A 26,428-nucleotide genomic window follows, 5' to 3' on the forward strand; every position below is an offset into this window, starting at 1 on the left:
ATGCAAACGTCCACTTGTGTGTGCATACACAAAAATTCATGCTCACAATCGTAAATCCCTATACAAGCACAGACCCGGACATTAACACCCATGAGCACCAGCGAGCAAACACACATAAACATCCACAGACACCAGGGTAAAACACCATGGCAATAGAACTAGCTAAAGACCACCCTTAAAACTGCAATCTACATGGAAATCACGTGACAAAAAGAGGCAAAAAATGCTCATCAGATATCATCTTCCGCGGATCGTGTGGGTCCTCCATTCAAAATATAAAGGTGTTCCCTAAGGACAGTTTTGGGGATTGTGGTACATTCAAGTTTCCAAACCTTTTATGTTAAAGAGGCATCCTAGTCCCATTTGGTGAGATGCGTTATGTGATGTACAAGGAGAAAGCTCATGCTTCAGATCAACAATGACTCAGATAACAGAACTTGACAGCTGGGCAACAGGCGCCTGATAGGAGAGTGGATCCAAATAGAAGCACTGACTGAGAGGCGGACAATGACTAAAATATAAACTTGGAGGAAAGGGGTATAGATTAACAAAAAATGCAACCATTTTAAGTCATGTACATTCACTTCTCACTCCGAATCGGATAGCAAAAAAAGAAACTGGGCCTGTGCCACGAGAATGCCACAGTTTTTACCTGGGACTGCAAAAAAGTCCTTAAACAATTGTCTTTTTCAGAAAGCTACATTAATAATATGTGAAATAGTTGCATCTGATCTGTTTATTTTTTTTTGCTGTCAATTTAATATGAGAGCAATCAAGAAAATGGAGAAGGTGCCAAAAAAAAGCAGATCTGATTTATAAAAAGGGTTGCTTTTCTATCTTACATATAGATGCACAAACATAGTAATTTGCACCCACAATGCAGAATGCTCGATTTGCAGGTCGGGATCTATAGGTGCGGGTCAGGAAAAGAGGAAATAACTGTACATTTACACAGTTGCTGCATAGCTGAGCACCATTATCTATTCTATGGACCATTCATTGTTGTATGGTTAGGGCCTGCAAGAACAGAACACGAAAACAATCATTACCCTAGTTTTCCTAGGTGTACGTACACTGGTCAGTTTTCAGATGCTGTAAAAAAGAAATAATTATTTGAATATCAAATGCATTGGCCAACAACTTCTTGGAGTTCCCAGCGTTTTTAGAATCATCTTCAATATTTTTACTTATAATTTGAAGAAAGTGACTGCATATAATTACATGTCCTCAGGTAAAGGGTCACAGATAATACATTTTATTCACTGCTGACTAGACAAGTGAAAAGATAAGGACATTTGCGATCAGCAGATTTCAACACTGAATGTGTGTTTGTGTTTAAAAAAATGTTTTAAAAAACTAATTTAAAGTCAGCAAGTATGTATTCAAAGATAGTTCTCTAATCGTATACACCTTTGGTAATCTGCACCAGTAGATTTACTCCGATGCTTACAGAGGCAGTTGTTTCCACTCCTGAAAATCTTTTGTTATTTCTGAATTACATCCATGTAAAGGCGGTCATCATGCTTCATTGAGCAGAGTATACAAGTGCATATGCAGAAACGTTATTACAATTGTGCAACTCTACATTTATGTTTTATCCACGGGGCAATATTTTTCCAAATTGAGAAGCTAATTTCCCTGCAACCACACCCATTTTGGAGGGTTTTCCTCCTTGCACCCGAAAACCTTTTTATACCGACGTTTTTTTTGCCCTTCACAAGAGTAACCCTCCAAATGTTTCCACATTGAGTATGAATAGGTCATGGAATGGATTGTGAATAACAACAAGCTCAAGAGTGTGCACCAATTTTCCAGGGCACCCCCATCTTGCAGTACCCACTCCTTACCCCAGTAAGGATTTACTGTTGCTTTGTCTTCCAGTGGAGTGCTGTAATACATGACGAGTAAATCACTTTTTACTGTACATTCGTGATTTTGGATTTCAAATTTGTATTTCCACTCGCAGCACAGGTCATTTGAGCATTGAATTTCAGTTTAGAAGTGAAAATGTAATGTGAGTCAGGCCGCTAGTGCCTTGATAGTGCAAACAAAAGAAAATAGGAGGATTTATTTCTTGAGTACTTGTGAATCGTCATTTGATTAACTTGATGATAAAAGTCCTCCTATATGTATTTGAAATTAGATATGGAAATGGATTTTATTGAGTTTTTATATTCTGATATTTTATACATTTTATTAAGATAATTTGGTTTTTAATGTTTTTATATGTGTCTTTTATGATTGTTTATAATCAAATAAAAACTAACTGAACAACTAATCTCTTTAACTATGCAAATCATTTTTAGGGAATGATCGGGTCTGGTGAGGCCTACAATAAAGTCCCGTCTTGTGGACTGGGTCTCCTAACCTGGAACTAGGAGAGTGCAAAGTTTCAACGTATCCGAAATGACACTCTGATGCTGAGGTTTCTGTCTTTTAATGCCGGCCGCTTGGCAGGGCCACACATTGGATTGGATATTGTAGATTACATCAATGCATTTGAGATGATTCCTTTTGAATGCAATTGCTTTTAAACTTGGGCCTCTAGACGCACAAACCTATGCTGACTTAACAAATTCATATATGGCTGGCAGCTTTGCATAACTTTCTACAGTTCTGATAATGAGCCCACAACTTGGGTGTGGTTGAAATGCTGTCAATGTACAGGCAAATGAAACCCATGTGGGTTCATTCACTCACTGACTTCTAACTTGATGTACATGCAGTGTCATCAATGGTATATTTATTTGGTTTTATTCTCTCACTGTTTTATACACGCTTTATTCTTTCATCTGGTTTTTTTCTCAGTTTTATATACAGGGAGTTGACCCAAAGGTATCAGAGTCTTTTCATGAGCACCAGTTGCATTACAGATGGACACATTACATTTTTTTAAAAAAGGTATGGGGAGATTCGGGGCTAGATGTAGGTATCTAAATACCGGTCGGTAACGGACGAAAATACCGATTTTCGGCCATTACCGACCGGTATTTGGATACTGAGATGTAAGGCATCTTAAAATACCGATTCGGTAATTTTACTGAATCGGTAAATAACGAATACCTGTGCATGTGCAAATCTGTGAATGTACAAATCTCAATCTGTGAATGGGCATGTATGTGTGCCACATGGCACAGAAGCCCTAATCAGGGTTGCAACAGGGTGTCAAAGGGACACCCTGCCACCCTTGAATTATTCGGTATTTACCGAATCAGTAATTACCGATTCGGTAATTGACATTTATTCCTATGGGCCTCCAGGCCCATAGGAATGAATGGCAATTACCAAATCGGTAAATACCGATTCAGTAATTACCGAATCTTACCGATTCGGTAAAACATACCGAAAATTTACCTACATCAGATTTACCGATTCTAAAATACCGAATCGGTAAAATTTGGTATTTTAGAATCGGTAAAAATGATTTACCTGCATCTAGCCCTAAGTGATTTGCCCAGAATCACAAGATGTTTGAGCCTCTGTCAACTCGAACCTGGTTCCCCAGCTTAAAAGTCACCACCCTAGCCGTTAAGCCACACCTTCTCATTTTGCCCACAGTGTCAACACATACGATTACTGAGCACTTTTTACACAGGAGTAAATGCTAGACACTCGCAACGTTTGTGTCTTTCCTCATGCCCAGAATACCTACATTTTTTGTGTCATAATTATTTTGTTCTTCCACATGGAACCTTTGTTTCATATGTGTTAATTGCCAACTGGTTCCAGTTTTCTTTTTACAGTGTAGACAGCACCTGTTCACATGCTATACCATTTTCAATGTTGTGAAGAAAACAGTTAAAAACTGAATGCCGTGAAATATCCATTTTCAGCAGCAGTAAAATAGCCTGACAGGGCGCAATGTAGGAAAAGCAGTACATTCCAAAAGCTAGGTATGGGAGAGCAGAACAAATCTACACAAGTGATCATGGATTCATTTTAGTAAATTGATGAATTAGTACCTAATTCTGTTTTAATCTTGGCTTTGTTTATTCCAGCCTCTTTTGTTTTTGACCGTCAATAGTAAATATCCTAAGTCTGAAGATTTTATGTATTTTATTACTGCGTTTTAGACACTTTGTATGTATTCTTTGCTATTTTGCTGGTTTCACACTCTTTTATGGTTGAGCACAGCTGAATAAAGAGAATTCTGATTATGATTCTGACTTAGCTAGTGTAATGAAAATTTTGCTCACCTCCTACTTGGAATCCCATTGTGCCAAAATAGGTCACTCCTAAGTAACAACAGCTGCACAGTTGGAAACTACACAGGACACAGAATGGTTTAAGGGAACTCACTATCTGACATAATTAGTGAATAGATGGGGTTCAGTCGTGTATTTGTGGTTACATTTAATTGATAGCAGTAAACGCAATAATTGCATCTTTCATGTTTGAGCTAATACAATCTTATTTTTTGCAGATTTGTATAGGGCATGGCTACCCCGAGGCTTCCCAGCGCTGAGTGGGTGAAATACTCATCGGCATTTCTCTAGAACTGAGGCCTGATTAAAAACTAATGAGGGTAAATCCATGTTTTGACAATTTTTCTAAACTTGGCCTCATTGGCTTCCAGTCTTAGTTCCATTGGAAGATAATTCTATAATTTGGGGGACAGCTAGGAAAACGATCTGTCACTCCATCTGGATCTATGAACGTGCAGCACCGTCAGGACCTATATTAGAGGATTGCAGGCGCCTAATATGGACATAGGGTGATAAAAGAGCGCTTATCAGGGGAGGTCCTTTGTGACTGTCATTCCTATAGACCATGCAGAGCGCCTTGAATGTTATCCTGTTCTCTAATGGGAGCCACTGTAGGGAGGCCAAAGCACTTTTCACAGAGGAGTTTTTGGTTTTCTTGGAAATGGTCTTTGCTGCAGCATTTTGGGCCACCTGGATTCGCTTGATTACTGGATTTGGGGATCCCATATACAAGGAGTTGAGGTAGTCTACTTGGGAAAGAATGATTACCTGGACCGCAATTCTCCTGGCTTGTGAGGGAAGTAGGTCTAAGACTTTCTGTAAAGTTCTTAGCATGGTAAAGCAGAATGTGGTCAGTCTATTGGCTTGGGCTTACGGAACTCTCCAACCACATACCCAGAAATGTTATGGGAGAGGAAGGAAGAGGAGAGAGTTCTAGGCATTTTGGCCATCCTAATGTTGTATGTATGTTGAGATTATTTCCCACCATCATCCACTCGATTTTGTCTCCATTTAATTTTAAGGAGCACTTCGCCATCCATAGTATCAGTTTTTCTAGTCAAGGAGCTAACTCAGTGGTGCTCAAAATATGGCCTGTGTGATGCCAGCAGCCCAGCAGACATTTCCTTGCGGCCGCAGACCTCCCTCTGGACCCTTGGTTGCAGCAAAAAAAGGTGCCCGAGGTCCATTGTTTGGGTAATCCTGCTAGCCAAGCAGCATCATTTTGTCATTCTGGGTTTAGTTTCTAAGGTTAGTTCACCTTGTTTTTTGAGCAAGACGGCCCTGCTCATAGAACAAGCTGAAATGACTCTAGAACTGAAGCCAAGAATTGGAAAAGCTGCAAAAACAATGTCGCATAGCCATGTTCGTGCTTGTCTTGTTATTGGCTTTGTGTTAACAGCCAGTTCAGCTTTTACTTTCAGCAAGGCATCCCTGCTTTTAGGCAGTCCTGGTCCTATGTGAAAGCTTATCTGAGGGGGCAGTGAAGGTGATAAATAATGGTAATGAATCTGTGATTATGACTACAGTGGGGCAGGGTCAGTGAGTGTGAGTAGGAGGTTCAGGTGGGCAGTTAAAATTAAAAAAATATCCTGCATCTATTTTTGGTCTTATTACCTCCAGGTAACAGTATGTAAACTGTGCAAAAATGATTTAAAAGAAATAATTTTCTAGAAATATTTAGAACATGTGTGGTATTTTTCCCATCCTTATGATCCCCCCTATTCCATTTCCTTGGAAATGCCACGGCATATATGCAGCCCTTGGCCACATGCCAGATTGTATGTTTTGGCCCCCAAACATTTTTTTGTAAGTACCAAGGAGCTAACTGAAGCTGAGTGCTGTTCTTAAAGAATTTTCAATCTCTGGGAAATTATTGGAAGACCGACCGTGAAGCCCGATATATCATTCTGTTTGCCCTGAAGATGTCCTTTTGGACGAAACACGTTGGCTACGCATTTTGTGAAGAAGAAAAAGAATAAAGAACTTTTAAAGCCTTACAGAATGTATTCTAGAATACCCTATTTTATTTGCTTAATTCACTTGTCTGTTATTGAATATCTCTTTGTTGTGGGGAGTGTTGGATCATAGTATTTGACTGAGGCTGAGATCCTATCTTGGGTGCAAGAGAGACCACAAATTGGGTGTTGTCGGCTTAAGAAACCAGCGACACACTAAATTCCTTAACAATGTCTGCGAGTGGTCATACATATATGTTAAAAAGTGTGGGGCTTAATGAGGATCCTTGTGGAACCCCACAGTTCAAAGGGACAATCTCAGAGAAGCAGGGATGTTCCTAAAACTGAAAGGATCTTTCTTTAAAAAAAGAAGGGGACCAGTTGTGGGCATCCTTTCCTAATCCTATTTCCCTAATCCTGGCCGCTAGGTTCTTGTGATCGACCGTGTCAGATTGAAAAGAATAATAGCCAGAGATCCACCTTTGTCCAGTAACATTTTGCCGCCTCAGTTACAGTAAGTATTGCACATTCCATGCTATGTTTTGGGCAGAGCCCATTGTGTGGGAAAACAAGGAGGAGGTTGTCTTCTAGAAACCGTGAGAGATGCTGATTAATGTGGTTTTCTAGAACTTTCCGAACAACTGGTAGCAGTGATATGGGCTTGTAGATCCCCAGGCATGTAGGATCAAGGTTAGGTTCTTTTTAATACAGCATGTTTCCACTCTCTGAGAGCTATTCCTGTAGCTATTGACACATTGTGAACATCTAAAAGACTAGGGAAAATGTCCTGTTCCCCCTGTAGAAGAATTCGAGGTGGAGATGGGTCCAGAGGAGAACCCATTTTAAATTTCCAAATAGCACTCGAATGGCCTCTTTCATAATCAAGGTAAAATCAGAGAGACAGGGCACCTCCCTAGGCCCAATGTGTGCCTCTGTTATGATTGGTTACGGCTTCCTTTGTTTTTGAAGATCATTGTATATTCCTTACACTTTATCTTGGAAGTGTTCTGACACTTTGTTCACTGGTCTACCAACTTATGAAATTGGAGGTTTCTGCATTCACATTCTGAATAACTCTCTGGGGGCTTTGGCAGCATTGACCATTGAGGTTTCATAGTTTAATGCCTGCGCCTTTTTGATTTCCTGATGGCATTGTCTGAAAACTAATTCCAAGGTCCGCTCCTCCTATCCCTCTTACTCATCTTTTTAGCCCTTGACCATTGAAAGCTCATGATTATGTTAGCAAATCCATAGCTGAAAGTGTGTGACGACCAGCTGTTGTCGCCCAGCCATATTTTGAGGACAAGGCCCAACCTTTGATTACTGTCCAGCAGGCACTGTTTTTTTTGCCAGAAATTGTACTTCATCTGTTAGTTCGGTGCCCAATGCTGTTAGGTGGGAAATTGCTAAATTTAAGCCAAAGCTTAATTTCCCTGCATGGGGCCGATTCATTAAAAACCACACGATCTGTCTCTTCCAGGAAACATTGGCAACTGTGCATGTACACAGAAGCGAGTTCAAGAGTTTTTGTGCCCCTGCAATTGAGTTCTTAGCAGGTAGCCCATCTAGTGGGTTGGTTGTCTGGGTGAACACCACATTTTTCTGTTCTTTAGTAGAACTTCAAACAGGATCGTCGAATATCGAAGGGCTAATTTGCTCCTTCTCTAAGGCCACTTCTCTTTTGTTATTTAACAGTCGGGTTTTGGTAATAAGCCAGAATCACCTTAGCTCCACCTGTTGGATGAGATTTTGGTCCTCCCCTCAGAGTCTCATTATGTTATCGTGGCAGGTGACTTAAATTTCTCATATGAACCCAATAGTATAACTCAGGACTTATGCTATGATGAGGACATAGCCTGGGGAATCCCTGAACGAATTTCTCCAGTAGAAAGAACTTTACAATGGCTGCTCTCCAAGTAGCAGACTTTACTCTAGTCCATTGATATATATTTTTTTTCAAAACTTTTATTGAGGAAATTGAAGTCAGACACATTACACTGTGCAACATAACAGCTCAGATCTACACAGTGTAGATCAAGTCAAGCATTCAGAAACATGCAGATTACACCTTACAGATAGCAAAGAAACAATAATGCAGTGATCACAGCTCCACTAAACAGGGGTCCCCACTCTTGAGGGGGGCACACATACAGTAATATCATCAGTGAGAGGTGCCGAGGGGTGGAGGGGCCCACAGGAAGGGAGGGGGCAGTCACTGACCAGCACCGGTGGCCGCCGTGGACGCAGGGCCGGCAGGGAGCGTGGGAGAGGCAGCACCACTGGATCGGGAACGGGAATGGAGATAGGTAACCAGAGGGCCCCAAATGTCAACAGGACGGGACTTGGTGGGCAGTAGGTCCCAGAACTCCGATAACAGAGTCTGACACCAGGAAGCGTTCTCCAGCCAACTCTCCACTTTAGGAGCAGGTCTATGACCCCAACACATGGCCACCCTGCGCCTGGCCAGGACCAGCAGCATCGCAATCAGGTGCTGGGAGGCGTTGGGACAGAACTTTACAAAACCAAAAGGCACAGGGGAGGGTCAGGAACCACTGTGGCACTGGTAATGTCGGGAATGGTGGAACACACCTCCCGCCAAAATTCAGAGACCTTAGGGCATAACCACGCTAAGTGTCTGAAGTCCGCAGCAGGGGCAGTGCTACACATACAAGTGTCCTGTGGAATGAGCCCGAGCTTCTGGAGCTGAACAGTAGTGTGGTACAGCCTGCGAAAGTACTTAAAGTGTATCAGTTAGGGCCGGAAGTTCGGTGTCAGCTTTTTCATCTGGTTACAACAGTATAGCAAGTCAGCCTGCGCAATGTCGATACCAAGATCCACGCCCCACGCCCCCAATCCAAAGAGATAGAGGTGGATGCTAGAGTGAGCGGGTATAGTTTGGTAACTACTTTGTGCGAGGACGGGGAAGTATACATGAAGTCCAGAGCCAGCATGTTGGGTGGGCGCTGAGGGAATGTAGAGTGTAGTCTCCGACAGATGGCACGCAGCTGGTAGAATAGAAGTGTGTCCAGCAACCCTGAGGAGTCAGGAAGAGTGTAGAAAGTGTCCCCTGGGTAAAGGTCCGCAACTGTGGGCAGACCCGAACGCGATGTATGCCGAGACATACCAGAAGGCTGTGGGGGGGAAATCAGGGTGGTTAACAATTGGCAGTGCATTGGCAGAGAGTAGGGAAAGATTGGAGAGCCGGTGGAGGCCGGACCAGGCCCAGCGCAACGTCTCAACAGTGTCGACCTCAGCTCGCGGGAGCACCGCCAGCGCGAACAAGGCCGTGGACGGAGGTCAAGGGAATGCTATATCCGTTTCAACCGCAACATGAGGTTGATAAGGGGTATGATGGATCTAAAAATGCAGAAAGCTGGCCTTGGCGCACAAGGCATAGATCCTGAAGTCAGGCGTGCCCATACCTCCGGCAGACATGGGGAGAGTGAGGATGTTGTATGCGACTCTTGACTGTTTACCCGCCCAGACGAGCGAAATGATAAGGGAGCGTAATTTATAAAAAAAATGGGAAGGGAGAGGCCTAGGGATGTTTAAGAAAAGCTAGAAAAATTTAGGCAGAACCACCATCTTGGCGATTGCGATCCGGCCTGCCAAGGAAAGCGGAAGCCTGTTCCAAGCTGGAATCCTAGATTCCAGCCAGTCAACTGCACGGCCGAAGTTAGATCTCCACAATTCATCCAGATCCCTACTTAGCCAGATGCCCAAATAGCGCGTGGGGCCAGAAGCCCACATGAAAGGAAAGTCAGGTGTGAATGGCATGGTGGCATCAGTCAAGGGGAGCAAAACTGACTTGGTCCAATTCACTTCAATGCCGGAGAGTCCGCCAAAGCGTATGATTTCTGGGACCCAAGGCTGAGGTTTTCCTGAGAATGACGGATGCATAGGGTTACATCATCCGCATACATGGAGATAAGAAAGGAGGGGGCCAAAAAACCTATTCCCCTGTGGGTGTGGTGCTGCCGAAGCCTGGCTGCCAAGGGTTCCATTGCAATGGCGAAGAGCATGGGTGACAGAGGGCACCCCTGCTGGGTGCCACATGCAATATTAATGGGGTCGGAGACCTGGTCATTGATCCGGAGACGTGCCAAAGGATCGGTATAGAGAAGTTTGAGCTTATAGATGAAAATTTCGCTGAAGCCCATGCGTGGCAAAAGGTAAAATAAAAAGGGCCACTCTAGCGTATCGAAAGCCTTTGAAGCATCCAGCAGGCCAGACACAGCCGGGAGGTTAGGAATAATTTGATGTAAGAGTGAAAAAATTGTGCGGAGATTGTGCGATGTTGCCCTACCAGGGATAAAACCTGATTGGTCCTTTTCTCCTTTCCAATTAGGCAAGGACTATATGGATGGTTTGTAACCACAATTATAATCACAAATCATTGGTCAGACACTGACTTGTGAAAGCAGCTGATATGAATTTAAGAAATTAAAGTGATCCCTCGGAATAGTAGCTGCTTGTATTGTAAAACAATGCTGAGATAAAAAAAGTTGGTATTCAAAATACATCAACTGGTTTGGTACACAGGCATTGTACACTAGGCCCACAATGTCATTTATCCGCAGAAATAATACAGTGTGATTCATATCATGACATGTTATCTGTTTAACAAGGGATGGTCAAATCGCATAACAAGCATGTTAAATTGACTCATCATCACTCCGGTATGAAGAAATGGGAGCGTATGTGTGGACAAGGTCATTAACCACATCAGTGCTAAGGGGTTTTCCCCCCCGGTGCTGAATTTGCTGGATCCCCATTGTTCATGACAAGGTCAGCTCGTCATAAGCACAGCGCAGGTAACACCCATGACCTTGTCATGAGCATGGAAGGGGTTAACTAATGTCTTTGACTTGTAATATCACGCACGAAAAGGATAAAGGAGTCGCTATAACAAATGCCTAAAAGTCTGCCCGTTAGAGGAGCATGTCCTTTCTGAGCTTGAATCTTCTTCTTCTAAGAGAGCGTTCATAGAATATGACAGAAAACTCCATCTGTGTTCTGCTCCATCCACCATTATTTTATGTTGTCAAACACAGAAATTCATTCTCCCTGCACTCTCTCCTAAAGACTGGCATATCAAGCTGAAATAACACAAGGTACTCTCAATGTAGTTTGATTTCCACCTTCACACAAACAACAAAGAAAGTGAAGCTGAAGGGACTGCTTTTTGTGCTCTTGAAGGTGGCGGTAGGAGTTGGGGAAAAAAGAGTCCCCCACAATCCTCCATCATCACCTATTTATCTGCTGCTGTCAAATCAGAGCCTTCACTTACTCTGTGGCTCTACTTAGGCTTTGTTTCGTAGTTTGGTGAAACTCAGCGGTATTTCCTCACCCAGTGAATCCCTGTCATCAGGGGTAACAAATTTACTAGGTGAAATAAATACCTCTGATAACTGGTTTGCCAAAGGGAAAATGAGGAATCATATGCAGAAACACGTGCTTTCCTCACCAATTTCCAGGTGTATCATCCTCTTTCTTCTCATTTCCCCCATTATATTTTTGCAGGTTTGACCTGCTAAAATGTGTAAGGGGAAATTTCAGGACTGTGGTGTTCACTACAACATTCAGATTCCAATTTTTGCATAGACATACAGGCATCTGAATTCTCCTCCCCAATCGGAGTAAGGGACTTCAAGGAGGAAGTGCGAAAATGCATGCTGGTGGACTGTAAGGAAGTCAGAGGCACAAGGAAAAGATATGTTACCATCTTAGGAATGCTACGGGAGACGACCTTTACTACGCGTGTGATTCACTGCAGTAGGTTTTCAATGTGGGCTTTACAACGCAAGTCGTTTCAACAACTTGCGCTGGAGGGTGCTATAAGCTAAGGAATAGTACGGTTTACTATTCCAACACCTTCCTTACTGTACGTAGACTGGTGTTGGAATACTAATTCGCACTATACCTAAGTCCAGAGCCCTCCAGCGCAATTCGTTGAAGCGACTTGCGTTGTAAAGCCCGGTTTGTAAGATACTGCCATCAACATGATCGCATAGTATCGTCATACATTCGAATGCTACAAGTGCCACAGGTGAATCATGATCATACATCAGGTAGTAAAGGCAAAAGATGGGCATCTGTGCTCTACCATACTATTTCATCTATTTTTTCCTGAGCTTTTTTGCTAATGCTGCTCTTTGGTAGGTGTCTGCTCTAGATTTTATGTTAGTTTTTTATTATTTATTTAATTTTTATTTCTTTCTTTATTTATTTTTTATTCAGTGCATTTTTATAAAGCGCAGACATTACCCGAAGGTGTCAGAGTGCTGTACAATAAAGCCAGTTAAGTTACAAGAAAACAGTGGGAACACAATAAAATAAAACACTGCAAAATAAAAATGAAGATTACATAAACACAAAATCCAACAAAGCACACAGGAGAGAGGAATGTAAAGGAAAAAAATAATAATAATTTTTTACAATGAGTAAACTTCCAAAAGTCTGTCAATCCGTCGGTCTGTCTGTCTGTCTGTCTGTCTGTCTGTCTGTCTGTCTGTCTGTCTATCTATCTATCTATCTATCTATCTATCTATCTATCTATCTATCTATCTATCTATCTATCTATCTATCTATCTATCTATCTATCTATCTATCCATCTATCTAAGTTTGTCTCTTTTTCTCAGAGTTTCTAGTTTATCTTTATATCTACCGAATTTTCCCAGCCTACTTCTTTTTTTATCTGTCAATCCATTTGCCTAAATACAGGCAGCATTGCGTTTGTTCATATTACTGCCCAGTGTTTGCTATTATCATTCACTGTTAGTACAGTTTGAGGTTTTTTGGGTACAGTTTCATGGTCGTTGGTGTATCATGTTCAAAATGCACATGCACATGGGGCCTGATTCACAAGGGTAAAGTTAGACGAAAGTCTTACTTTACGACTTTTGTTATTCACAAAGGGCATTTACTACTTGTAAAGGCCCTTTGTGAATACCGAAAGTTGAAGTTTACAACTTTCAGTATTCACAAAAGGAATTTATGAGTAGTAAATTCTCTTTGTAAATACCAAAAGTCGGAAAGTTAGACTTTCGTTTCACTTTACCTTTGTGAATCAGGTCCTTTGTCTTTAATCTTCAAGAACATTTGTACTTTTGAGTAATGCGCTCCAAAAATGAATAAACACATGTTTTTTAAGAAAAATATCACAATAAGAATATAAAATAAACAGTTTTAACAGTTTTGCTCATACCCTCTGTATTTGTTTGTGCACAGGTGATTTTCAGGGCGTACAACACTCACCTTTTGTAGTTGGACCCTGCTTTGTGCCATCACATCAGCTTTTGCTAGCACACTCGAGGCATGCAAGCAATAGTTTTTCCCAATTCGAGTCTCCTTCATCTGCTCCTGGATCTTTTTTGTTTGTTTCCTGCGAAAAAAGAACTCAGTTGTTAACTCAACTCATTTCATTTTATGCACTTGTGCATCATATACATCAGGAGTGTCCTAGGTACGGGCCGGTTGTAGGTCAGTGTGATGGGTGCGGCCACACTGGGCGCTGACCTGGTAAGGGGGTCTCTGACTTCAGGTGGGGCGCTGTGTTGAGCAATAAGGTATGATTTAAAAGCACCTGCTACAGAGTTCCTTGTGCGAGAATAATGTTCCTGCTACAGAGATTGAGTGGATCTTTGCCTAGTGGAAGTTTTGACTTGCCATTAATTAGAGCAGAGAGTTAATATGCCTGCTGTAAAGAACATATCAGTATTTTATGTGGAGAGCTTAGTGAAATAGTAAAGTCACAATTTACCAACGAGATGAGAGGCACTTTTGCATGGGTGGTAGTGAGGGAATTCAAGGAGGAGGTCTTTGTTGGGGGGGGGGGCAAAAAGGATTGCTGCACTGAGCACCAGCAGGGCTAAAGCTGGCCCTGATCTAGTTATACCAGAGGGGCAGTGGCGGCTCCTCCGCTGAGGTGGAGGAGCGTCACCCCACTGCTTTTAGCAGTGGAAATGATGGGAAAATAAAATGATAATAACTGGACATTATTATCATTTTATTTTATTCGTTCCTGCGTCTTTTTGGGGCGGAGCCACTCAGCTTTCAGATCAGGGGAAGGAGTGGTGGCACTCTGTGAAGTGCACATGAATATTTGACTGGCTCTGCATGTACTCCATGCAGTCTGCATTACAGCCTGCATGGAGAACATGCCCAGGCCCCCATTTCCCATCTGAGCATTGAACGACGGCGCTCAAACCAATACCAAGGCTGCATTAACAGGGGAGCCGAAATCGGCATTACCAACCAGTATTTGGGCTCCTACATCTGGGCCTTAGATTCCCGCCCACAGATAACTATTGATCCCCTCGGTGTTCCGGAGTCTGACAACAAGTCCCATAAGCCTTCTCCTTTCTATAAAAAGAGCCTGACACAAAGAATAAAAGACCTGATGAGAACCCAGGGACGCTTGTCCTGGTCTCGAAACACGTCGGAAGTTTTGGTGGAATAGAGCATTAATTATAAAGAACACTAGGACTAGCCAGTCCAGACATTATCAATTTTGAGTCATTCAGTTGACTATATTCCCCATTCTTTTGATTTTTCTTATTCATTGACTCTATATGTATGTGATATTTGTGTTTTGTTATGTATTCATTTCTTTGTAGGATGTTTGATGTTGACATATTATTTTGACATTGTTTGTTTCTATGTGTATCAAACCAATTGTACAGTGATGTAAATATTTGAATGTACAGCTGTTCTATTTCTGCTAATCAATGTGAAAGTATATTTCAAAAGTAAAAAATAAGTGGCATTGAATAAGCATGCTGGGTTGGAATGTAATAAATATTTTTCTAACCTAAAAAGGTTTTTTCGTTTAAGTAAGTGTCGTTTAGGCAAATTGTGTGCTTTATACTTAACAAGAGTCTAGCCTTCACCACATTTTCATAGACCTATCTCCTTTGGGTTTTAATTTGATACTAAGCAAAGATATGCACTGCAACACTACAATGGTCCGGGGAGATTGGCCTCAATAAAGCACACATGAACCGAGGAGTATTTGAGCGCCAAAAACACTGTACAGTCTGATGCCACATGAGTTAGGAACATATAGCCGATCAGGACACAGAACACGCAGTGATCACGCGATCCCAATGCAGGACATGTTACCCACAGCGGCTTTCATTCCTTACCATACATGGACCGCAGGAAATACTTTATTGTCCATGATGAACTGTCGAACTGAATAATAAGAGTCCGTAGACCGATTTCTAAATTGAGACAGTCTTCAGACCCTGTGCCTGTAGCTGTTTTCATGACCGCTCTCTTCAATTAAACAAACTGTTCCTGTTTTACCAAATGGTTCTTATCTCTTGTATCATGTTCAAGCAGCAGAACTTCTGCTTGTAAGGTAGTCCAACAGCAGTTCCAGAACTAACCTTGTGTCTAAGCCAATAACATGCTTCATAAAGAGAGCTACTCATGTGAATGAAGTATGTCTACTACACTTGTGTACAGTCCTGCCTTGAAGAGTGATTACAGAGAACATTGACTAATAATAAATCCCAGGGATGGCAAATCATCTCATTTACATTTTTTGGATTTTAAGAGGCATTTCCAATCAAATACTGTATGATCAATGCATGATCATCTCATGCCATGAAAAACAGAAGCTCTTCTTGAACTGGTTCCAGCGCATGGGGTATATATATATATATATAGATTACCTACTGGTGGTCGCCAAAAGGTAGTTAAAGTTAGGACCTTATCTCTAGTCAAAAAGTGTTTTTTTTCTTTTGCCAATATCTTTGGCACCGTTTGACAAATCTTTGTGAAATTTTCAAACCTAATGGGGTGCTCCGGTCAGGTACTGTCCTGAAAGTTTCGGGGTGACTTGTGAAGCGGGGGCCGAGAAAAAATGGAGGGTCACAAAACACATTTTCTCCATGTTAATTTCCATAGGAAACTTTAGGCAAGGCTACAGCCCGAACAGCTGAATGGAATTACACCAAATTTGCCAAAAAGGTAGCTCTTGGTTCAGAAAGAGAATTTTTTAAATGGTATAAATCCATTCAGTAGTTCCTGAAAAATTAATTAAAAAAAAAATATATTGAACTCTCCAAAGCACAAGATTGACTCTGATTGGCTGCCAACACTTCAAACCATGAAGTATTGGCAGCCATCTTGAGACTCGGTTGAACTGTGTCACAAGCAAAAAGGTAAAAAAAATGTAAAAAAAGAAAAGGGGGCTGGATGGAACACCCTGATCCCCTAGGCCTGGTCAGGAGGTCAAACAAGGACCCCAAGGGCCAAAGAAGAACCAGTAGGGTGCACGAATCCCGCTGAAAAAATTACAAATAAACAAAGCGCGGTCTCTTGTGCTTCGTTTAATTTAGCCCCCAGGTGGGCCAGGTCACAGGGGCAATGTTTTAAAAATACATGCGGGGGCGCATGTATTTCAGCCCCAGGGAATGCCACCTCCCCGGGGCTTTTTAATAATCAAAAAGCATGGGGGGGCTCCTGCCCCCTACGCTTCTTGGGGACCACCACCTCCTGAGGGTATTCCTTAGAGTTGGGGAGACTTGCGAACCACCCCTAGCCACGGGGACCACCACCTCCCTGGGGCTTCAATATTTAAAATTAAGTGTTGGGAGACTCCCTACCCCCCACACTGCCACCTTGATTAATTCAAATACGGGGGTCGGTAGCAGACTCCTAGGGACCACCACGTCCCCGGGGCTTTAAATGTGTTGGAGGGGGCCCTCCCTGGTCCCCAGGGCTGACTTCAGCACTGTCTGGGGGTGCCCACATCTGCTTCGCTTCAAGGAAGTGAGAGCACAAAAACTGTTCTTGCTTCCATGAAGCGAAGCAGAATTGCTTTTGGGCAAAGGGAGCTGCATGTCAGCAGCTCCCTTGGTCCAAAAGCAATGCCGGATCATGCAGGAGGCGGGGTGCCAGTGGGGACCACGGGGGCCTTGGGGCTACTCCTGCAGTCCCCAACAAAGAGGTCAAGCCCCGGGGGATGTGGTCCTTGGGGCAAAAAATGGCCCAGGAGGGGGCCGCACGGGCCTGTCTCTTTTGTATTTATTTTTAAATGTTAGGCCAAGCCATGGGGGATGGGGCCCCTGTGGTAGAAATCAGCCTGGGGAGGGGGGCCTTGCTCCCCTCCCTTTTCAATAAAAAAACACACTGGCTCAGGTTCTGGGGGATGGGGGATGGGGTCCCCGGGGCCAAACGTTTTAAGTGTAAAACAAAAAGAAACTGACAACTCGCTGGAGGCCCCGCCCCCTTCCTGCACCACTCTGAAAAAGCACCTTCTGGCATATTCGGGGTTGGTGGATAAAGTCCCCTTGATTTCTAAGGGTCCTTAGGGCCAACTAGCACACCGGGTACCTCCAGTAAGCTCCATAAAGTGGGATTGCTGAGAGGTGGTCTGAGGCCACACCCCTTTTTGCACCACTCTGCAAACATGTCTCTTGGTCCACTGCTGATGGGGTGATGAGGTCCTTTTGTGTCTTGAGGACTTCATCCCCCAAGCAGCAGTGCGCCTGGAGGTGTGTTTGCAAAGTGGTCTAAAAAGGGGGCATGGCCCTTGACCACTCTCAGCAATCAAGCTGTACGGGGCTTACTGGAGGTAACAGGAGGGCTAGTTGGACCACAGGGACCCCCAGGTGGCAAGGGGACCTCTTTCCCCCAAGCAAAAGCATACCAGGAGGTGCATTTGCATAGTAATGGAGAAAGGGGGCCTGGCCTGTGTCCACCTCTCAGCAATCCTACGGTGTGGGACTTACTGGAGGTAACAGGTAGGCTAGTTGGACCCTAAGGAACCCCAGCAGCAAAGGGGACTTCAATCACCATCCAAGAGCACACCAGGGAGCATGTTTGGAGAGTGGTAGGTAAAAGGGGAATGGCCTGCTATGAGAACGTAGCAATCCTGCTGTGTGGGACTTACTGGAGGTAATAGGAAGGGAAGTTGGCCCCAAGGATGTCCTTGGGGCGAATTACCCCTCCTGTTACCTGCAGAAAGTCCTTACAGTGGGATTGCTAAGAAGTCTGCGGCAGCCATGCCCTCTTTCTACACCACTCTGCAAATGCACTCCTGGCACACTACTAGTTGGGTGAGGAAGTCCATTTTACTCCTGAGGGACTTTGGGGGGCAAGTAGCTTTCCTGGTACCTCCTGTAAGTCCTACGCAGTGGAATTCCTGACCACTGGTCGTAGGCCCAGCCTCTTTTCTCCACCACTTTGCAAATGCAACTCCTAGTTAAAGAAGCATTTGGAATGTAATAGGTCTCACGTTTGCAAAAGTTACGGCTATTGGCATTGTAAAAGTAAAGGTTTTTTACTAATGTTTTTTTGAGTGGAGTGGATGTACAGTTCTGTGTGGTGGAATTATGTGGTATGTTGTGCATTGAAATTATGTGGATAGAAAGACTTTGGTATTTAGTGTATAGGAATTATGTTGCGTGATATTATGTGTTATGGAGAGTAATTTTGTGGTATGGTAGTCTGTGTTGTGGAGTGGTAACCTCAGGTTTAGTCTTCCTCATTTCCATAGAAGCTAAACTATAAACTCAATGAGTCAAAAAAAGAAGGAACCACCGAGGAGCACTTCTGGACCTAGTCGGAGGTATGAGCAGAGCCACTGGAAATATGTGGCTGTTCAGCTGCACTAATTTTCACATAATTAGACATTTTCTGCATTTTCCACATAATCCATCATCTGCTTCATAATCTGCAGATTTGAAAAAAAAATTCTGGCTAAAATGGCTCAAATGTTAACAAAAATGCAGCGACAAGTGTTACAGCATGGTGGAAGGCCCTTTGCAAACCTGGAATGGTCACCTGTTACTTATTGCTAAATGTGGGTGTTAAATTGGTACTAATGGTACACAAACCACTATTGGTTCTTTCTGTGCCTCTCTTTCTGCATTTCTCTTGCTTCTTTGTAGACCCTGTTTCCCTTTTCTGTACATCTCTTGCCTCTTTCTCCATATCTCTTCCACTTTCAGTACCCCCCTTCTTTCTGCACATAAATTGCTTCTTTCTGCACCTCTCTTGCTTCATTCTTCTGCATCTCTCTTGCCTCTATCTGCACCTCTGTTGCTTGTTTCTGCATTTCTCTTATCTCTTCCCTCTTTCTGCACCGCTCTTGCACTCTATGCACCTCTCTTGCCTGTTTTTGCACTGCTCTTGCCTTTTTCTGCACCTCACTTGCATCTTTCTGCTGTTCCCTTGCTTCTTTCTGTACCTCTCTTGCTTCTTTCTGCACCGCTTTTGCCGCTTCCAGTGGCTATGTTGCTTCCTTCTGAACTTCTCTTGCCTCTTTCTTCAACTCTCTTGCTGATTTCTGCAACTCACTTGCTTCTTTCTATACCCCACTTGCCTCTTTCTGCACACCTCTTCCCTCTTTCTGTACCTCTCTTGTCCCTTTCCGCACCCCTGTTCCTTTTTCTGCACCCGTCCAGCCTGTTTCTGCACCTCCATAGCCTTTTTGTGTACACCTCCTGCGACACCTCTGTTGCTTCTTTCTGCACCCTTCTTGCCTCTTTCTGTACCTCTCTTCAGTCTTTCTGCATGTCTCTTCCCTCTTTCTGTTGCTCTCTTGCCCTTTTCTGTACCTCTCTTGCCTCTTCCTGCAGGTCTCTTGCCTCTTCCTGCAGCTCTGTTGCTTCTTTCTGCACTTATTTTCCCTTCTTTCAGCTCCCCTCTTACCTCTTTCTGTACCTCTCTTGCCTATTTATGCACCTCTCTTGCCTCTTTCTGCATCACATTTACCTCTTTCTGCACCTTTCTTGTTTCTTTCTGCAACTCACTTGTCTGTTTCATCACTTCTGTTTCTTCTTTCTGCACCTTTGTTTCTTCTTTCAGCACTTTGCTTGCCTCTTTCGGCACTTCTTTTGCCTCTGTATGCAACTTGCAAGTCTCTTTCATGAATGAATAAAATGAAATGAAATGAATGAATTAAATGAAATGAAATGAAAGGACCATTTATTAAGCACGATAGCTACCCTCAGGCGTCCTAGCGCTACGGACAACACGTGCAGGTAAAAGAGTTACAGATTATTCGAATTTATTGAAATGCAAGGTTTTTAAGTGTTTACGGAACCGAAGTAAGTTGGGTTCTGATCGCAGATGGAGGGGGAGGGAGTTCCAGAGTTTGGCCGAGTTATAAGAGAACGATCAGCCTCCACATCTGGATCTCTTGATCCTAGGAACTGTGGCGAGGAGAGAGGATGCTGATCGGAGCTGTTTGTTCTGATGGTAGGGGTTGATCAGTGAATGATTGATGACAGCCCCCGTTTTTCAGAAGGCTCAGTGAGCAATGCATAGGGTCTTGAAATCGATTCTTTCCCTGACAAGGAGCCAGTGGAGGCTCTTTAAACCGGGTTTGGCTGGAAGTCGACGGGGGATCTGAAGTAGTGTTTGGGCAGTGCAGTTTTGTATGATCTGAAGCTTGCTCAAGGTGTTTTGGGGGGCCATTAAGTAGAGGGAATTTCTGAAATCCAGACGAGACAGAATGAGACCCTGGACCATAATCTGTCTTGCCCGGAAAGGCAGCAGGAGGAGAATCTTCTGAAGAAGCCTGAGTAGACTGAAGCAAGTGGCTGATAGTTTGGCTACTTGACAGTTGAAATTGAGGGACTAATCCAACCAGATGCCAAGGCTCTTTATTGTGTCTTGTGGTATGGGGGAGGGTCAAGGCAGGTGGGCCACAGTGAGTTGATTGTGGAAGTGGGGGGTTGCCTAAGAGCATCAGCTCAGTTTTGTCTCCGTTTAGGTTAAGACATGAAGATGTCATCTATTTGGTAACTTCTTTTAAGCAGTCCCTCAGGTTGTTATGCACTGAGTATGTGTCTGACTGGGAGCCACCACTAGCTGAGTGTTATCGGCATATGTGATGATTTTTATCCTTAAAGGACGGAATATCTCAGCTAGTGGGCTCATGTATATATTGAATAACGTAGGGCTCAAGGAGGAGCCCTGCAGCACATCGCAGCCAAGATGCTTGCTGGGGGAGGTGGTGTCACCCTCCAAAACCTGGAAGGAATGGTCTGAGAGAAAGGATTCAAACCAGGCAATTGCTTTCCCCGAGACTCCTAAACTAGTGAGTCGGTGTAATAGGATTTTGTGGTTTACAGAGTTGAAGGCGGCACTTAGGTCAAGGAGGATGATTGCTGCTGATCCTCCCTAATCCAGGATCTTCCTGGCCTCCTCCGTCACTGGAACCAGGGCAGTTTCGGTCCCATGCATGGGCGCCGACCCCTCCTGGGAGGGCTCAAGTAGATGGTTGTTGTCAAGGAACTCTGCCAACACCATGTTGGCATGTTTCTCCAGGATCTTGCTCAGCCAGGGCAGCAAAGAGATTGGTTGATAGTTACTAGGGTTATCTTGGTCTAGATTGGGTTTTTTGAGGAGAGCTTTAACCATGGCCTGCTTCCAGGGAAACGGGACAGTGCCTATGGATAAGGAGGCGTTAAGCAAGTCCAGAATGGTGGGAAGGATGTTACTAGTGGCTGACAGGAGAGTGCGCGGGTGCCGGGTCGTTGGGGGAACTGGATTTTACCTGATGCATGATGGAGTCAAGCATGTTGGGGTCGAGGAGAGGGAGGGCTTTGAGTGTGGTCAGGGGCCGGGTCCCTGATTCAGGTGATGTGGTGGGCGGGGGTCAATATGAGTGGGGGAAAAGGAGGTGTAAATGCTTTGAATTTTTTGAAAGAAGAACTCTGCCAGGTCATTGCAGTCGGTTTGCGCATTGCTGGAGTATGGGGGTTTTCAGGGAGCTTAAAGAGGGTTTTCATCACTTCTATTGCATCTTTCTGCACCTCTGTTGCTTTTTTCTGCACCCATCTTGCTTCTTTCTGTACCCCTTTTCCCTCTTTCTGCAGCTCTCTTGCTTCTTTCTGCACCCCGTCCCCTCTTTCTGCACCTCTCTTGTCTGTTTCTGTACCTCTCTTGCCTCTTTCTGTACTTTTCTTGCCTCTTCATGTACCTCTGTTGGTTCTTTCTGCACTGCCATTGCCTCTTTCTGCACCCCTCTTGGCTCTTTCTGTACCTCGGTTGCTTCTTTCTACACCTCTCTTGCTCCTTTCTGCACACCTCTTGCCTATTTCTTCACCCTCTTCCCTCTTTCTGCACCTCTCTTGCCTGTTTCTGCCATTCTCTTGTTCTTTCTGCACCTCTGTTATTTCTTTCTGCATTTCTCTTGCCTCTTTCTGTACTCCTCTTACCTCTTTCTTCACCTCTGCTGGTTCTTTCTGCACTCCTCTTTCTTCTTTAAGCACCTCTTGTGTAATATTCTGCACCCCTATTGCCTCTTTCTGCAGTTCTTTTGCCTCTGTCTCCACCCCATCTCCATCTTTCTCCACCTTGTTTGCCTGATTGTGCAACTTTCTTCCCACTTTCTGCAATTCTCTTCCCTCCTTCTACACCTCTGTTGTTTTTTTGTAGACTTTTCTTGCCTCTGTCTGTACCCCTCTTGCTTCTTTCTGCACCCCTGTTACTTCTTTATGTGCCTCTTTCTGCACCACCTTCCCTCTTTCTGTATCCCTCTTCCCTCTTGCCTCTTTGTGCAGTTCTCTTGGCTCTCACTGCACCACTGTTGTTTTTTCTGCACATCTCTTGCTTCTTTCTGCACTTCTCTTGCTTCTTTCTGCACCTGTGTTGCCTCTTTCTGCACTCGTCTTCCCTCTTTCTGCACATCTCTTGTCTCTTTCTGCACCTATCTTGCCTTTTTCTGCTCTTCTGTTGTCTCCTTCTGCATATTTGTTGCATCTTTCTGCACTTCTATTTCCTCTTTCTGCACCTCTGTTACTTTTCTCAGCACCCCTTTTGCCTCTTTCTGCACTTCTGTGGCTTCTTTTGCATTTCTCTGGCTTCTTTTTGCACCCCTCTTGTTTTTTGCACCCCTCTTGCTTATTTCTGCACCGTCTTGCGTCTTTCTGCACCCAACTTCTCTTTTTCTGTACCTCTTTTGTCTCCTTCTGCACCTCTTTCTACAGTTCTCTTGCCTCTTTCTGCACATCTGTTGTTTCTTTCTGCACTTCTCTTGCCACTTTCAGCATCCCTCTTGCCTCTGTCTGCACCTCTGTTGGTTCTTTTCACAGTTCTCTTGCCTCTTTCTGCACTTCTATTCCCTCTTTCTGCACCTCTGTTGGTTATTTCTTTACTTCTCTTACCTCTTTCTGCACCCCCCTTGCCGCTTTCTGCACCTCTGTTGCTTCTTTCTGCACTTCTCTTGCTTCTTCACCTCTCTTACTTCTTTCTGTACCCCTGTTGCGTCTTTCTGCATCCCTCTTCCCTCTTTCGGCACCTTTTTGACTTATTCTGCAACGCTCTTATCTCTTTCTATAGTTCTCTTGCCTCTTTCTGCACCTCTGTTGCTTATTTATGTGCTTCTCTTGCCTCTTTCAGCACACCTCTTGCCTCTGTTTGCACCTCGGTTTGGTTCTTTCTGCAGTTCTCTTGCTTCTTTCTGCACGTATTTTGCCTTTTTCTATGCATATCTTGCCTCTCTCTGCACTTCTCTTGCCTCTTTCTGCACTTCTCTTGCTTATTTCTGTGATTCTCTTGCTTCTTTCTGCACTTCTCTTGCCTGTTTCTGTACTTCTCTTTTCTCTTTCTACATTGCTGCTGCTTCTTTATGGACTTCTCTTGGCTCTTTCTGCACCTCTCTTGACTCTTTCTGCACCTCTGTTGCTTCTAACCGCACTTCTCTTGCTTTTTTCTGTACCACCCTTACTTCTTCTGCACCCCTCTTGCATCTTTCTTCACTCTTCTCCCCTCTTTCAGCACCTCTGTTGGTTCTTTCTGCAGTGCTCTTGCCTCTTTATGCACTTCTCTTGCTTCTTTCTGTACTTCGCTTGCTTCTTTCTGCTCTTCTCTTGCCTATTTCTGCACTTCTATTTCCTCTTTCTATATTTCTGTTGATTCTTTCTGGATTTCACTTGCCTCTTGATTGAGTCCTTCAGTCATGCACACTGTCCCGAAGTCTTCTGAAGATACTCTTCCTTCACCATGCACACATGGTGCACCTTTCATTTCTAACTCAGATGCAAGTGAAAGTTCCAGGATGATGAAGGCCAGACTGGGTTAACTTTAGCTGCTGACATAATTATTGAGTCACGATTGAAGAACTGCATATCATGAGGCAAAATGTAAAACTATACCTCTAATGTTAATAAGATTAGCCTTAGGTTAAGCATCTCTTAATATATAAATTATTTTTATGATATGTCTAAATCGTTTTGGTTTATAGCTTCAGCTATGCAGCTTATGTAGTGGCTGACAGCTGAATCAATATTTTGTGTCGTCCAAATGAAATAGACAGTATGTACATTATGTGCGTGTTAGCATAAACCACATTCAGATTCTCCTCCTATAAGGGGGTGGGAGAAGATGATGTATATAAACGAGGAGAATTGCCATCTGTGGCCGGTGATACACCACATTATAGAAGAAGGGGCCAAAATAGAGCTCAATAAATATTTACCTTTCCAGTATGCCAATGCTCACAAAGATGCACAACCACTAACAGCTAGTATAGAATTTTCAATAAATGCATGCTTCACTAGGCTTTACTTAATGTTTCTCCTGAAAATTCAGGACTAAATCCTGCCTAATTCAGTGCCATACAACAGATACTCACGGCCAACTGTTTGTGAGGAAGGTGCAGTGTGAGAAACAGGGCAATGATTTAAGTTTTCAGAGAAAAAAAGATTTCTCAATGCGGTTACCATCCACAGTGAGGTGTTGATGTGGGCCTGGTAAATTGCAAGCTTCATTTAACTTGTAGAAAACTTGTCTTGTTAGGCAATGGGAGAGAGTGTTCGGTCATAATTTGAGCATGATTCGAGCAGCGGTTGAGCTCCCAAAAAGCCATAAGAATATGATTCATGTTAGGCAAACTGGCTACTGCAAAGACTTCCTAGCTCACTCTTGGAAGCTTGGCACACAGATCAGGGACTTCCTCAGATAAATGTTTATTTGGTACATGGTCAACAACACTAGAATATCATTAGAGTTAAACAATATTAAACGTAAACAATTCACAATTTAAAAAACCTGTAATTACAAAGATTAAAACTGAATTATCACAATGATACCAAAATAATGAAACTTGTTAAGAGTTATGAGGTAACAAAAAGTGCTCTATTTCAAACAATGATAACTCAAGCATCAATGTTATCAATGGGCTGATGGCCCATACCATGAAACTCTATGAGTCTGAACAATGCTATATCATTTTTACATCCCGTTTTTTGTTTACCCTTATCAAATGTATGTGCCTTAAAGGCAGTGGTGAGAGGCTGGGTAAGGGTTGGATATTTGGTAGCTAAAATGGTTATCTTTCAATTCATCATGTTTGTGAAGCTTGACAATCAGAAGGGTAAGTCTGGAATCTGTTGCCAAACAGATATCTACGAGTCAAGTTTTCTCGTTTTGGGCAGCATTGATGCCTAGTCCTTCTCTTCAGATTAAAAAAAAAACTTTGAGGTTGGTTGGTTTCCTTGGTGTCGAAAAGTGTTGAACACTTTCATATAGGTATAGTTTTGCATACGGCAATGGGTCAAAAACAAACATTACAATTTCAACTAGTTCTTGGGCTTCTGCAGCAGCTCTAGCAACTTCAGTCGGCAGGACTACTTTTGCTCCTTTAGACTAATTTGAGAGTCTTTTTATTGGTTGTGCTTCCGAAAAGACCAGTTTCAGCTCACTTGCTTGCCTTTATTCAGGTTGGTACAGCCCTTTTGCTTCCACAAACCAATGCCTTCTCCATCTCAGGAGAGATGTTCAACCAGCTAGCAGACTCCCCTTGACAAGACCTGGTTCCTTTTGTCTTTATTGATCAGCAAGAAGTTACCTTTTAAGTCCTTATGTTCGTAGAGATTCAGGATTAAACCAGAGAAAAGTCTTGCCAGAATCTTCTTCAGGGTATGGGGATCCTTCCAGCTGGCAGCAAAGTTTATTTGCCTTATCAGCTCCAGGTCCAAACACAGAATGCCCTTGCAACAGATCCCGAAAGGCATTCTCACTTAATGAGTAAAAACGACCCCTAAGAAAATCAAGTTAAGGTTCTCACTGCAATTCATCAAAATAGTGTGACCTAGTTCCTACATCTCAACAAATGAAATACTGAAAGAAGTTATCCTGGCGTGCTTTGTACTATAGCATACCTGTATTGGTGCATGTGCTTTCCCTAAACTTCTCCAGTTTACTAAAAACACAGCCCAATACGAGCCCACTTGGATCTGCAAAGGATCAAAGCAATTCCTCACACCTCCTCTCAGCTTCCCCTATCATTTACTGCAAAC

General features: G+C 43.4%; 1 protein-coding gene across 1 annotated transcript in view; it reads right to left on the reverse strand.

Annotated features, from left to right (window-relative positions):
• The window catches only part of NRG3 (neuregulin 3), a 1,735,002-nt gene that overhangs the window by 154,595 nt on the left and 1,553,979 nt on the right, over positions 1-26,428 (reverse strand). The window contains exon 6 of the mRNA XM_086922079.1: positions 13,419-13,545. Coding sequence (XP_086778205.1) covers positions 13,419-13,545 — 127 coding nt within the window. The remainder of the gene's footprint in view (positions 1-13,418; positions 13,546-26,428) is intronic.

This window comes from Lissotriton vulgaris, chromosome 5, assembly GCF_964263255.1.
Source record: "Lissotriton vulgaris chromosome 5, aLisVul1.2, whole genome shotgun sequence".
In the NCBI taxonomy this organism is placed as follows: domain Eukaryota; kingdom Metazoa; phylum Chordata; class Amphibia; order Caudata; family Salamandridae; genus Lissotriton; species Lissotriton vulgaris.